Source organism: Trachypithecus francoisi, unplaced genomic scaffold, assembly GCF_009764315.1.
Source record: "Trachypithecus francoisi isolate TF-2019V2 unplaced genomic scaffold, Tfra_2.0 Lachesis_group6, whole genome shotgun sequence".
Taxonomy (NCBI): Eukaryota; Metazoa; Chordata; class Mammalia; order Primates; family Cercopithecidae; genus Trachypithecus; species Trachypithecus francoisi.
Window position 1 is genome coordinate 26,435,042 of NW_022681471.1, and position 16,085 is coordinate 26,451,126.

The 16,085-nt window shown below is 37.2% G+C and overlaps 1 protein-coding gene across 6 annotated transcripts in view; it reads left to right on the plus strand.

Moving 5' to 3' along the window:
• Positions 1–16,085, plus strand: part of TMLHE (trimethyllysine hydroxylase, epsilon) — an 88,487-nt gene that overhangs the window by 53,406 nt on the left and 18,996 nt on the right. For all 6 annotated transcript variants that reach the window (XM_033200837.1, XM_033200835.1, XM_033200836.1 and 3 more), the window contains 3 exons: positions 7,237–7,413; positions 13,290–13,569; positions 15,241–15,360. In XM_033200837.1, coding sequence (XP_033056728.1) covers positions 7,237–7,413; positions 13,290–13,569; positions 15,241–15,360 — 577 coding nt within the window. The remainder of the gene's footprint in view (positions 1–7,236; positions 7,414–13,289; positions 13,570–15,240; positions 15,361–16,085) is intronic.

Here is a 16,085-nt window from a genome sequence, read left to right on the forward strand (position 1 = left end):
CTTTGGCATTGTCTGGAGACATTTTTTGTTGTCACAACTGGAGAGGAAGACGCTGCTGCCACCTGGTGACAAAAAGACTATCTGGCCCAGATGTCCATAGGCCTACTTGAAGCATCAGGTTGAGAATTCCTGATATAGTTTAGAGGCCAGCCAACTATTGATCAGAAGTTATGCTTAAAAAACTTAATCTAATAAGGCTTCCATTCTTTGCCAGAGGATCTGTGTGTTGTTTGAGGCATACACTCAAAGTTTGAGCTATTTACAAGTAATATGGTTTGGATGTTTGTCTCCTCCAAATCTCATGTTGAAATGTGATCTCCAATGTTGGAAATGGGGCCTGATGGGAGTTATTTGGGTCATGAGGGCAAATCCCTCATGAATGGCTTGGTGCCTGCCCCTCAGTAATGAGTTCAGACAAGATCCAATTGTTTAAAAGAGCCTGGTACTTCTTCCCTCTTTCTCGCTCCCTCTCTCACTATGTGTCATGCTAGCTCCCCTTCACCTTCTGCCATGATTATGAGCTTCCTGAGGCCCTCACCAGAAGCAGATGCCAGCACTATGCTTTCTGTACAGCCTGCAGAACCATGAGCCAAATAAACCTCTTTTCTTTACAACTTACCTAGCCCCAGATACTTCTCTATAATGATGCAAACAGACTAACCCAAGAAGTTTGTCCTGGTTTTTACTTTCTGTCATTCTCATGTCTCCTACAAAAACCCTCATTTTCATCCAGAGACATGTAAATAACTAGGGCCATTTCCAGTCTTTCTTCAGTGTGCATACAGCAGTGCATGCATATGCAACCTTCCAAATACTAGGGATGTGTGGGAGCTTTTCAAGGCCTATTATAGCTTTCTCACTCCCTATATAGCCTGGTTAGATTTCTGGCTGTTCTTCGGGTCTGTTGCTTGCTCCAACCAGTATGGCTTCCGTAATTGTTTTTGATAACACCCAGGTGCATAGGGGTTTTATGCATGCTCTGCTCCAAATCACATTAGTCATCTTTGACAGCAAAGCTGCCGGTTTTCTTGGTTTAGCCCACTTTCATGGAACTACTGCTGATTGGAGCTAGGGGTGGAGGAATAGGAGTGGGAGCACCCCATGCTAAAATACACCACAGATTCCCACTATTTTTACCCAAGGTTCAGTAGTTTTTTTGAAAATAAATACTTCCTTTTTAAAAGAAATTGCATTGTGTATGTTTAAAATATATGACATGATATTATGAGATACATATAGATAGTAAAACTGTTACTATAATGAAGCAATTAACATATCAATCATCTCACATAGTTACCCATTTTTTGTGACAAAAACAGCTACAAATGACTCATTTAGCAAAAATCCAAAACACAATGCACTATTATAAACTATAGTCTTCATGTTGTTGTGTAACAGACATCTAGATCTGTTCATTCTACATATCTGCTACTTTCTGTCCTTAGCCATACATCTCCCATTTCCTCACCCATGCCCCTACCCTTGGCCCTGGTAACCATTGTTTTATTCTCTCTATATATTTAATTGACTTTTTTTTAAGATTCCAGATACAAATGAGATCATGCAAATTTTTTTTTCTGTATCTGGTTTATTTCACTTAGCATAATGTCCTCCAGGTTCATCCATATTATGACAAATGGCAAGATCTCCTTTTTAAAAAGCTGAATGATATTCCATTGTCTATATACCACAGTTTTTTTTACATTCATCCATCAATAGACATTTAGGTTGTTTCCATATCTTGGCTTTCATGAATAATGCTGCAATGAACATGGAAGTGCAGGTATCTTTATGAGGTAGTACTTTCATTTCCTTTGGGCATATACTCAGAAGGCAAAAGAATGAAATTGGACCTTTATCATCCTACACACAAATCAGCTCAAAATGGATAAAGACTTAAACAAGAATAAGACCTGAAACCATAAAACTCCTAGAAGAAAACATGTTGTAAAGCTCCTTGACATTGGCCTTGGCAATTATTTTTTTGGATATCACACCAACTGCTTAGGCTACAAAAACCAAAATAAATAAATGAGACAACATCAAACTAACCAGCTTATGCACAGCAAAGGAAAACAATCAAAAAATGAAAAGATATCCTGGGGATTAGGAAAAAATATTTGCAAACTGTATTTGTGATAAGGGATTAATATCCAAAAATTTATAAAGAATTCATACAACTCAATAGCAACAGAACACATAACCCAATTAAAAAATGGTCAATGAATCTGAATAGACATTTCCCCAAAGAAGACATACAAATGACTAACACCTATATGATAAGATGCTCAACATCACTAATTATAAGAGAAATACAAATCAAAACTACCACCTGACACCCATTAGAATACCTATTATCAAAAAGACAAGAGATAACAGGTGTTGGCAAGGGTGTGGAGAAAAAGGAACTTTTGTACATTGTTGGTGGGAATGTAGATTGGTGTAGCAATTATGGGAAACAGTATGAAGGTTACTAAAGAAATTAAAAATAGAATAAATACTTCTCAATTTGCTGTATACCTTTGGACAATTTCCAGAGTCTTAAAATGGTTCTTTTTAAATTTTGGCCAGTTTTATCAATACTTTTGGGGGAGAGAACTTGCCAAGCTCCTCATTGTGTTTTCTAAAAGAAGTCTCACCTCCAGACTCCCAAGGCTGTACTTTGAGACACATTAGTGTACTAGGCTGTGGGGTTGCACGACTTGGGTTCATGTCCTAGCTCTACCACCTAATGATTATATTCTTACAAAGTTACTTAGCATCTCTGAGCTTTAATTAGTTTTCCTTAAAATGAGAATGATAATACCAATGAAAGTGAATGTGAGAGGTACAGGTATAGCAGTTTTTAAAAACTGTTGCTTAATATCTTAAAATGTGGATAAACTACAGTTTATTCAGCGATTCTTCCACTTCCCCACTGATAGACATTTAATCTTTTTTCTAATTATTTTTACTATTATAACCATCACTATTATGAATATCCTTATATGCTGCTCCACATGTGTGACACTTTCTATAAGATAAATACTGCGAGGTGAACTACTATTTGCCCAAAGGAAAAGAAGTCATTATATCAAAAAGACACCTGTATGTGTATGTTCATCACAGCACAATTTACAATGGCAAAGATATGGAACCGACCTCAGTACCCATCAACCAATAAGTGGATAAAGAAAATGTATATATACACCATGGAATACTACTCAGCCATAAAAAAAGAATGAAATAATGTATTTTGCAGCAACTTGGATGGAGCTTGAGACCATTATTCTAAGTGAAGTAACTCAGGAATAAAAAACCAAATACAGTATGTTCTTACTTATAAGTGGAGCTAAGCTATGTTATGCAAAGGCATACAGAGTGGTATAATGGACATTGGAGACTCAGAAGGGGAGAGGGAAGGAGGGGGATAAGGAATAAAAAACTACATATCAGTTTCAGTGTACACTACTACTCAGGTGATGGGTGCACTGAAATCTCTGACTTCGCCAATATACAGTTCATCCATGTAACCAAAAACCACTTGAGCCCCAGAAGCTATTGAAATAAAAAAATATATTAAAAGATAAAATAAATAAAGTACAAGAGTAAAAAAGATAAATACTGAGAGGTGAATTTCTAGATCAAATATGCACATTTTAAATTATTTTCATAGAAACTTGCTGATTGCCATATAGTATAACTTTAACAATATTTACTCCTACTGCCAATGTTTGCAAGTATGCATTTTTCCCCACATCCTTTAAAACACATTTTAATCAGCCTTTAAAATTTTTGTTGCTCTGATTGGTATAAAATGGTATCACATTTTGGTTTAAATACCCATTTCTTTTATTATTAACAAGGCTGGGGGCAGTTCATATGTATACCGGTCACTTCTGGTGACTTTCCTTATTGATATCCTTCACCTATTTTTCTGTTGGGTTTTTATCTTTAATGATCTCAGAGGTTTATTCTACATGCTGGATATTAATCCTTTTATGTTACAAATATTTTTTTCTTGTTACTTGTCTTTTAACTTTGCTTTTATATTGTTTGCAGAACAGAAGGTATTTATTTTAATATAGACAAATTTATCTCTATGCCTTTTGTGTCATATTAAAACAACCTTTCTTACCTCAAGGTTGTCAACATTTAATGTTTCACAGTTTTAATTTTTTGTACTTTAATCTATCAGAAATTTATTTTTTGAATTATATGAAGACATAACTTATTTTTTCTTTTCTTTTGTAAATTGGGTCACACACTTTTATTTACCTTTTCTAAATGAGTAACCTAATGTATAGAAAGTCTTTTTTTTTGTAATTTTTTTATTTTGCTATAACTTCAAATTAACAGAAGGTTAGTTGCTAAAATAGTACAAGGACCTCCTGTATTAGTCTGTTCTCACACTGCCATAAAGAACTCCCAGAGAATGGTTAATTTATGAAGAGAAGAAATTTAATTAACTCACAGTTCCATAGGCTGTACAGGAAGCATGGCTAGGAGGCCTCAGGAAACTTAAAATCTTGGTAGAAGGTAAAGGGGAAGCAAGCATGTCTTACCATGGTGAAGCAGGGGAGAGAGACAGCAAAGGGGGAAGTGCTACACACTTTTAAACAACCAGATCTCATGAGAACTCACTATCATGAAAGCAGCAAGGGGGGAATTTGCCCCGATGATCCAATCACCTCCTACCAGGTCCCTCCCCCAACATTGGGGATTACAATTCAACATGAGATTTGGGTGGGGACACAGAGACAAACCATATCATTCCACCATTACACTCCTAGCCCCTCCCAAATCTTATGTCTTTTCACATTTCAAAACCAATCACACCTTCCAACAGTCTCCTAAAGTCTTAACTCACTCCAGCACTAACTCAGAAGTTCAAGTTCAAAGTCTCATCTGAGACAAGGCAAGTCTCTTCCACCTATGAGCTTGTAAAATCAAAAACAAGTTTGTTACTTCCAAGATACAATGGGGGTACAGACATTGGGTAAATGCTCCCATTCCAAATGGGAGAAATTGGCCAAAGCCAAGGGGCTACAGGCCCCATGAAAGTTCAAAACCCAACAGGGCAGTCATTAAATCTTAAAGCTCCAAAATAATCTCCTTTGATACCATGTCTCACATCCAGGGCATGCTGATTCAAGGGGTGGGTTCCCATGGCCTTGGGTAGCTATGCCCCTCTGGCTTTGCAGGGTACAGCGTCTGGGAGTGCTTTCACAGGCTGGCATTGAGTGGCTGTGGCTTTTCCAGGTGCACAGTGCAAGTTATTGGTGGATCTACCATTCTGGGGTCTGGAGGACAGTGGCCCTCTTCTCATAGTTCCACTAGGCAGTGCCCTAGTGGGGACTCTGTGTGGGGCCTCCAACCCCACATTTCTCCTCCACACTGCCCTAGGAGAGGTTCTTCATGAGGGCTCTGCCCCTGCAGTAGACTTCTGCCTGGATATCCAGGCATTTCCACCCATCCTCTGAAATCTATGCAGAGGCTCCCAAGCCTCAACTCGTGTCTTCTGGGCACCCATAGGCCTAATAACACATGGAAGCCACCAAGGCTTGGGGCTTGCATCCTCTGAAGCAATGGCCCAAGCTGTTCCTTGGTCCCTTTTAGCCATGGCTAGAGCTGAAGCAGCTGAGACATAGAGCCAAGGGACATGGGGGCCGTGTCCCAAGGCTACATGGAGCAGTAGGGCCCTAGGCCTGGGCCACAAAACTCTTTTTTCCCTCTTGGCCTCAGGGCCTGTAATGGGAGGGGCTGCTGCAAAGGTCTCTGACATGCCCTGGAGACATTTCCCCCCCATTGTCTTGGATATTAACATTTGGCTTCTCTTTGCTTATGGGAATTTCTGCAGCCTTGAATTCCTTCCAGAAAATGGTTTGTTTCCCACCACATGGTCTCACTGCAAATTTTCCAACCTTTATACTGTTTTCCTTTTAACTATAAGTTCCGATTTCAGACCATCTCTTTGCAAATGCATATGAGCATACACTGTTAGAAGCAGCCAGGCCACATCTTGAACACTTTGCTGATTAGACATTTCTTCTGCCAGATACCCTAAATCATGTCTCTTAAGTTGAAAGTTCCACAAATCCCTAGAGCAGGGCCACAATGCTGCCAGTCTCTGATAAAGCATAGCGAGAGTGACCATTACTCCAGTTCCCAATAAGTTCCTCATCTTCATCTAAGACCACCTCAGTATGGACTTCACTGTTCACATCGCTATCAGCATTTTGGTCAAAACTATTCAAGAAGTCTCTAGGAAGTTCCTAACTTTCCCTCACCTTTCTGTCTTCTTCTGAGCCCTCCAAACTGTTCCAATCTCTGCCTGTTACCCAGTTCCAAAGTTGCTTCCACATTTTCATGTATCTTTATAGCAATGCCCTACTTCTCTGGTAACAATTTTCTGTGTTTGTTTGTTCTCACATGGCTGTAAAGAACTACCTGAAACTGGGTACTTTATGAAGAAAAGAGGTTTAATTGACTCACAGTTCTGCAGGCTGTACAGGAAGCATGGCTGGGAGGCCTCAGGAAACTTACAATCATGGTGGAAGGTGAGGGGAAGCAAGCACATCTTACCATGGCAAAGCAGGAGAAAGTGAAGGCGGAAGTGCTACACACTTTTAAACAACCAGATCTTGTGAGAGCTCAGTCACTTTCAGGAGAACAGCAAAGGGGAATTCGCCCCCATGATCCGATCACCTCCCACTAGGTCCCTCCCCTAACATTGGGGATTATAATTCAACATAAGATTTGGGGGGGGACACAGAGCCAAACCATATCACCTCCTATATATCCTCTACACACCTATGCTTCCTTCTTTTGATACTTGAATGGTTTCATATTCTAAATTTAGTACTTATATATTTTGAGTTTATCTTGATGACCTTCTGACAACATGACATATAGACACAAATTTATCTTTTCCCAAGTTCTATCTAGTTGTCCCAACACCATTTATTTAAAAATTCATGTTTTCCTCAATGACTTTTGCTGTCACTTTATTACATATCAGATTTCCATATGCATTTGGGTATATTTCTGGGCTTTTTATACTCTTCCATCATTTTATCTATTTAAATACAACATTACACCATTTTAATTATAGAAGTTCTACAGTATATTTTAATATCTGGTAAGGGGCAAGTCCCTCCCCTCAACCCTTATTGCTCTTGCTTATTTCTTGGTAGAAGACTTTTAGAAGGAAGTTTTCTGGATGCTGATTTCTGATGAACGTGATCTTTTCCCTAGAGCTGAAATATGCTAATACCGTGATGCGCTTTGATTATGTCTGGCTTCGAGACCACTGCCGCTCAGCATCGTGCTACAACTCTAAGACTCACCAGCGCAGCCTGGATACTGCCAGTGTGGATTTATGTATCAAGCCAAAGAACATTCGTCTGGATGAGACCACACTCTTCTTTACTTGTGAGTGGACAGGAGACTTGATCTTCTTTGGGGGTACTCTTCTGAAGGACAATTATTTTGTGGAAAATGGTTTGTTCCTTTCAAAAATAGGTTAATAGTTATTTTTCTTTTTTTCTTGTTTTGGAAGGATTTTTTGAAACATTTTTTTCTTCATATAAAAGTGTTACAATCCACAGCTAACATTATACTTAATAGTGAGACTGAATGCTTTCCCTCTAAGACAGGGAACATGGCAAGGATGCCCACTCTTACCACTATTATTTAACATCCACTCTCACCACTCTTATTTATCATAGTACTGGAAATTATATTACAGTAAGTCAAGAAAAATTAATAAAATCCGTACACAAAACTCTTTATTTGCAGATACATGATAGCCTAACATAGACTACCTCAAGTAATCTGTAATAAAACCATGAAAACTAATAAATAAGTTCAGTAAGGTCACAGGACACAAGATCAACAGACAAAAATCAATCATATTTCTATATACTTAAACATGCAGAAACTGAAATGAAAAATGACCATTTCAGTAGCTTCAAATAAATTTAAATATTTAGGTATAATCTAACAAAATATGTATAGGGTCTATATTATAAAAATTATTAAATGCTGATGAAAGAAATCAAAGAAGACATAAATACATGGAGAAGCAAATCATGTTCATGGATTGGAAGACTCAACATAGTAATGATGTCAGTTTTCTCCAAATTGATCTATAGTATTAATGTAATTCCTGTCAAAATATAAGCAAGATTTTTTAATAATTATAAACAAGCTTGCTCTAAAATTTAAATGGAAATATACAGGCCCTAGGAAAGCCAACAAAATTTTTAAAATGAAGAATTAAGTGGGAAGAAATCACGTCCTGATGTTAAGACTGCAGTAATCAAGACAATATGGTATTGGTGGAGGGACAGATACATAGATCAATGGAATGGAATAGAATAGAGAACCCAGAAATAGATCCACAGAAATATAGTCAACTTATCTTTGGCAAAAGTGCAAAAGCCATTCAATGGAGGAAAGATATTCTTTTCAATAATTGGTGCCGGAGCAATTGGATGTCCATAATGAAAAAATAAAAGAACCTCAACCCAAGTCTCACACCTTATATAAAAACCAACTCATAGTAGATTGTGGATGTAAATGTAAAACATAAACCTATAAAACTTCAAGAAAAGAACATATGAGAACATCTTAAGGTCCTGACTTGCACTAGGACTAAACTCTTAAAACTCAGCATAGAAAACAAGTAATACAATTAAAAATGGATAAAAGATATGCTCAGACATTTTCCTGAATAGGATATACAGATGGCAAATAAACGCATGAAAAGATGTTCAACATTATTAGCTGTTAGAGAAATGAAAGTTAATATCACCATGAGATTGCACTACATACCTATCAGAATGACTAAATTAAAAAACAGCAACTACACCAAATACTAGAGAAGATGCAGAGAAATTCTATCAGTCATACATTGCTTATAGGAATGTAAAATGGTACACTCTAGAAAACAGTTTGGTAATTTCTTACAAAAAAAACCAAACATGCAACCCAGAAATCACATAATAAAATGCTACTCAGCAATGAAAAGGAACGAACTAATGACACATAACTTGGAAGAACCTCAGTTAAATTATACTGAAGTGAAAAAGCCAATCTGCATGATTTCATTTATGTAATGGTCATGAAATAACATAATTGTAGAGAACAGATGATTGGTTGCCAGGAGTTAGAGATGCGGGGGTAGGAGGTGGCAGATGTAGCTATAAAAGAGTAACACGAAGGAGTCATGGTTGAGTATCTTGATTGTGGTGGTGGTTACACAAAGTTACACATGTAATTACACTGCAAAGAGCTATGCACACAAATGAACATATGTTTAACTGGTTAAATCTGAATAAGCCCAGTGGATTGTACCAATACCACTTTCTTGGTTTGGGTATTGTAGTGTAGCTATATAACATGTTAACATCAAGGAAGGCTTGGAGAAGAGCTCATGGGACTTTCCTACACATTTCTTTTTTTTTTTTTTTTTTTTTTTTTTTTATTATACTTTAAGTTCTAGGGTACATGTGCATGACGTTTATATCATGTATAACTCCCCAATGCAATCCCTCCCTCCTCCCCCCTCCCCATGATAGGCCCCAGTGTGTGATGTTCCCCTTCCCGAGTCCAAGTGATCTCATTGTTCAGTTCCCACCTATGAGTGAGAACATGCGGTGTTTGGTTTTCTCTTCTTGTGATAGTTTGCTAAGAATGATGGTTTCCAGCTGCATCCATGTCCCTACAAAGGACGCAAACTCATCCTTTTTTATGGCTGCATAGTATTCCATGGTGTATATGTGCCACATTTTCTTAATCCAGTCTGTCACAGATGGACATTTGGGTTGATTCCAAGTCTTTGCTATTGTGAATAGTGCCGCAATAAACATACGTGTGCATGTGTCTTTGTAGTAGAGTAATTTATAATCCTTTGGGTATATACCCAGTAGTGGGATGGCTGGGTCATATGGTACATCTAGTTCTAGATCCTTGAGGAATCGCCATACTGTTTTCCATAATGGTTGAACTAGTTTACAATCCCACCAACAGTGTAAAAGTGTTCCTATTTCTCCACATCCTCTCCAACACCTGTTGTTTCCTGACTTCTTAATGATTGCCATTCTAACTGGTGTGAGATGGTATCTCATTGTGGTTTTGATTTGCATTTCTCTGATGGCCAGTGATGATGAGCATTTTTTCATGTGTCTGTTGGCTGTATGGATGTCTTCTTTTGAGAAATGTCTGTTCATATCCTTTCCCCACTTTTTGATGGGGTTGTTTGTTTTTTTCTTGTATATTTGTTTGAGTTCTTGGTAGATTCTGGATATTAGCCCTTTGTCAGATGAGTAGGTTGCAAAAATTTTTTCCCATTCTGTAGGTTGCCTGTTCACTCTGATGGTAGTTTCTTTAGCTGTGCAAAAGCTCTTTAGTTTAATTAGATCCCATGTATCAATTTTTGCTTTTGCTGCCGTTGCTTTTGGTGTTTTAGACATGAAGTCCTTGCCCATGCCTATGTCCTGAATGGTACTACCTAGATTTTCTTCTAGGGTTTTTATGGTATTAGGTCTAACATTTAAGTCTCTAATCCATCTTGAATTAATCTTTGTATAAGGGGTAAGGAAAGGATCCAGTTTCAGCTTTCTACTTATGGCTAGCCAATTTTCCAGCACCATTTATTAAATAGGGAATCCTTTCCCCATTTCTTGTTTCTCTCAGGTTTGTCAAAGATCAGATGGCTGTAGATGTGTGGTATTATTTCTGAGGACTCTGTTCTGTTCCATTGGTCTATATCTCTGTTGTGGTACCAGTACCATGCTGTTTTGGTTACTGTAGCCTTGTAGTATAGTTTGAAGTCAGGTAGCGTGACGCCTCCAGCTTTGTCCTTTTGACTTAGGATTGTCTTGGCAATGCGGGCTCTTTTTTGGTTCCATATGAACTTTAAAGCCGTTTTTTCCAATTCTGTGAAGAAAGTCATTGGTAGCTTGATGGGGATGGCATTGAATCTATAAATCACCTTGGGCAGTCCTACACATTTCTTTTCAACATCCTATGAATCTATTATCTCCAAATAAAAAAGTTAAAAGAAAAAGCATTGGAGGAAAAACATGCCTACAATGCATGCATTGACTACTAATTTATGTACAATAGAAAAAAATGCCATAGAAAGGTTTATTTAAAAACAGGCAAAATATTAGCAAAATGTATGCCAAAGACTAAAAATCCTTAATATGTAAGGTGCTATTGCTAAATTGTAAGAAAAGTACAAGTATTCCAATAGAAAAATGTGAGAAAGGACTGAACGGACAAATCATTAAAGCAGGAGTCAGCAAACATTTTCTGTAAAGAGCCAGATGGTAAATATTTTTAAACTTTGTGGGCTATGTGAGTGAATGGAGCTATAAACAATATGTAACAAAATGGACAGATGTGTTCTGAAACAGGCATTACAAAACCAAGCACCAGATTTGACTCATAAACCATAGTTTGGTAGCCCCTGCATTAAAGAAACATAGATGTCTAACAAATATAAAAGGTATTCTTATTAGCCTTATTAGTAAGCAAATAAGTTAAAATTATTATAAGATAGCAGTTCTACTTTATTTACCAAATTAGAAAAAAATATATTTTAAGTATATTTTGATGGACACAGTATGTGCTGTTGGAAGGAATGAAGATAAGTAGACTTGCTAGAAAGTAATTTGATTATGTGTATCAGAACTCTTAAAAGTTTATATCTTTGAAATTTCTAAATACAAAGATACAAACTTTTAAGAAATGTAATACACATTTTATTTCTAAATTATTAGAAATATGGTTAAAGATCATCACTAATAAATAATAGGAAAATTTTTAAAATAAATTACATACGCAGAAGAATAGATCGGTTAGGTAAATCTTGGTAGTTACAAGCTTACATTTTGTAAACTTTAAAAATTAATTTTGGCCGGGCGCGGTGGCTCAAGCCTGTAATCCCAGCACTTTGGGAGGCCGAGGCGGGTGGATCACGAGGTCAGGAGATCGAGACCCTCCTGGCTAAGACGGTGAAACCCCGTCTCTACTAAAAAAATACAAAAAAAAAACTAGCCGGGCGAGGTGGCGGGCGCCTGTAGTCCCAGCTACTCGGAGGCTGAGGCGGGAGAATGGCGGGAACCCGGGAGGCGGAGTTTGCAGTGAGCCGAGATCGCGCCACTGCACTCCAGCCTGGGCGACACAGCGAAACTCCGTCTCAAAAAAAAAAAAAAAATTAATTTTAATGAAGGTTGAATTTTTAAAATGATAAAATTTAATTTTGAAAATTGTTAAAATGTTAAGCGACAATCGCAGAGTCCCAAATTTTATATATATGTAAATTACATAAACTATATTTATATATATATAAATTACATAAAATAGGAGAATATATAGAAAAACTGGAAGGAATGATGCCAGGATGTCAATCACAGTTTCATCTGGGTGACAGAATGATAAACATGGTGACTTTTAATTTCCTCATACTTTTTTATGCTTTCCAAATTATCCAAAGTGTGATACTTTTTTTTATCAAGGGGAGGGAGGAAAAGAGAGAGAGAAGTAAAAAGGAGAGACAAGTTGTCAACATAGCCTTTCACTCCTTCTGCTGCTTCCTTTGCTTATCCTGAAGATTTTCTAAAGCATTTTGGGGTTGGTTTTCAACTTTTTTGGGGTAGGGGTGCACAGCAGGTGAAGCCACTTACAAAGTCATTTTACTGTATTGTGTTGATGTCATATAATTAGACAGCAATGTCCTATATCATGTAGAAGAGGAAGGCAGTACTGAACTTCTAGCAGCAAGAAGTTGGGTTTCTAGTACCACCTATAGTACTTAGTTGTGTGATCTTGAGTGAGTCACTGACTTTTTCTCCATCTGTAAAATAAAGATTAGCCCCTTCTACCTCAAACATTCTGAGTTCGTATATAGATGGAAGACAGGGATGGGGGCAAGGGGAGAGAGTGCCAAGTAGGTTTGTAAAAGCCTACTCGGATAATCATTCTTTGATGACTTGATGAATTTTCCAGAAGGTCTTTTACTATGTAACTAGAATTCTGTAAATTTATTTCGCCTCTGGGAAGATTTATTTGTTCATTCATTTACTCATGCATACCACTCAAACCACACATATTTCTGTCTCAGAAACATTCTAGGCACTCATTTTAATTTGGTTTCATAAACAATATAGTACTGGATAACTGATTGCTAAGAAAAAGATTCTTAACTAGTTGTAACCAATTATAATTCGTAACCAATTACAAATATTGACATTATTTGTAATTATTATTTTAGTGCCTTTTATTTTTCCCCTTAAAAGGGCCAGATGGTCATGTGACTAAATATGATTTGAATTGGCTGGTGAAAAACAGCTATGAAGGGCAGAAACAAAAAGTTATCCAGCCTAGAATACTATGGAATGCTGAAATCTACCAGCAAGCCCAAGTTCCATATGTAGATTGCCAGAGCTTCTTAGAAACCAACGAGGGACTGAAGAAGTTCCTGCAAAACTTTCTGCTCTATGGAATTGCATTTGTAGAAAATGTCCCTCCCACTCAAGAGCACACAGAGAAGTTGGCAGAAAGGATCAGCTTAATCAGGTAATTCATTTCTTTCCTAAAATCCACAGTACTATAATTAATTTCCAGAGCATGAGCACCAATAAATAAATGTAACAGGTATGGTCACCCTCATTTTCAATCCAGAATATTTTGTAGCATGAATAAGGGGACTCCCACTTGCAGTGCTTTATTTGAAGTCTGGATTTCTAATCTCTAAATACACTTATGTGTAAAATAGTGATGACTACAGAGTCGTTGGTAATATGTTTCTAACCCAGTGATCCCAAGTGACAGCTATTATTGTACACTGGAAAAAAACACTGACTGTAAGGAGAACTGGATAGTAGTCTGAGTTCTACCATCAAGTAGTTGTGTGACCATAGGCATGTCCATTACACACACACACACCCGACCCCCACTGTCCTCTATTTTCTCATCTGTTCAATTTGACCTTCTGTGATTCCTATGGCTTGATTCAGCGACTGATTGTTAATAACACTGCCTTAGAAGGCTATATAGCATTCAGCCAGCACATTCCCATGCATTATTAGTAATCCTGATCAGTGTGTTTTGTCCCCGTTTTGCTGATGAGGCACTGACACTCAAATATACCAAGTGTCTTGCCCAGGAGTGCTCTACTAGTAAACAATAGAACTTGAATTCAAATAGCCCAGGTTTCCTCATCTTAAATACATTGTTCTTTTCATTACCATTCCACACTTCTGGGTGGTATATAGATTAATCTTCTATAGTATTAAGTGTGATGTCAACCTACTTTATTATAATTGGTACTTTCCTTTTACTTAATAAGACCAGATATAGCTCATTTTGTAGTAGATAGTATGCTGGATCTTCTGCCCTGTTTGAGAATTTTCAAGTGAAAGAAACTGTGCTGGTAAGCAATAAATTGAGACAGCTTTAGGGATGATAGTTCAAAAGGAAGAGCATTTCCTATTTGAATTTCAAGGGTTCAGGAAATAAGATGAACTTTGAAAGCTAAAGAATTAAAGTGACCTTTAGTCAGATTTGAGCCCACCAGGAAAATAATTACAAAATCAAAATATATGATGTATACTTCAAGGAGAGGCACAACAACAATGGTACAGCAAGTCTCACCAAATACTTGCTAACAGAAATTATCCTGTTCTCTTTTCCTAATTCCTCCATGTCCAAAAGATGAGTGAGGATCTACATTAATCACTTCTGTGTCTTATAAAGAATATGAGAACCCTCCAATCATCCTTGCAAATTGGATTATACAAAATACTAGGAAATGACCACCATTATTGAAAAAATGGTACTAATGAAAGACAACAGCTATAAAAATAGTAAATAAAGTTAAAAAAAATCACTTCTAGAAGCAGCTACATCATCTTTTTCTGTGAAAGAAAGGTGAGCATAGAAAAGAACCTTGAATTATGAAGTCTATGAAAACTGGGCACATAATCAGAGTGGGATAATTCTCTAAGCTTTCATAATACAATATTATACTTCCACAGTTTTCTCCCCAATTTTCTAGAATGTTAATAAGTGACAGAATTGTCAAGACTAGCGTGTTCAACTGTTATTTTCACCTTATGGATGAAATTCTGGAACCAAAAAAATCTATTGTTATTTGTGAGTAACTAAAGAAGGTATTGGAAAGAGTTTTGAAAGACAAGAATGAACATTTCAAATAGCTAACAGGTCTTTCTTTATTTCATCTAACAGAGAAACCATTTATGGGAGGATGTGGTATTTCACTTCAGACTTCTCCAGAGGCGACACTGCATACACCAAGCTAGCTCTGGATCGGCACACTGACACTACCTATTTTCAAGAGCCCTGTGGGTAGGTGGATTAGATTTTTACAGTGTAAGGTCTTTATATGTGATAGTCCTGAGTGGTTTCTTAATTATTTTCCATTCTATTTGAACCAAGATCATATCTGCTGCTGGGGATTTGTATGACTTTCTTTCTCTTCCCTAGAAACATGATCATTTTGAAATACCTTAACTCAGTTTTTAGATTCTGTATTAGGCCATTCTTGCATTGCTATAAATAAATACCCGAGACTGGGTTATTTATTTAAAAAAGAGATTTAATTGTCTCATGGTTCTGCAAGCTATACAGAAAGCATAACAGCATCTTCTTCTGGGAAGGCCTCAGGGAACTTCCAATCATGGTGGAAAGTGAGTGGGGAGCAAACAGTTCACATGGCAAAAACAGGAGCAAGTGAGAGAGAGTCATGGAGGAGGTACCACACACTTTTAAACAGCCAGCTGTCACAGGAACTCACTCACTATCTGAAGACAGCACCAAGCCATGAGGGATCCACCTCTATGACCCAAACACTTCCCACCAGGCCCCACTTCCAGCATTGGAGATTACAATTCAACATGAGATTTTGGTGGGGATAAATATCCAAACTATATCAGACTCCTAGGAATAAAATATTTTTAAGTGATTGAAAATTCATCTTACTATATAAATGGAGTCCTAATTTTGTTAATTATTAAAATATAATTTTACATTTTTCAAAGTAATTATAAGTTATCCCCCAAAAAAGTATTGCC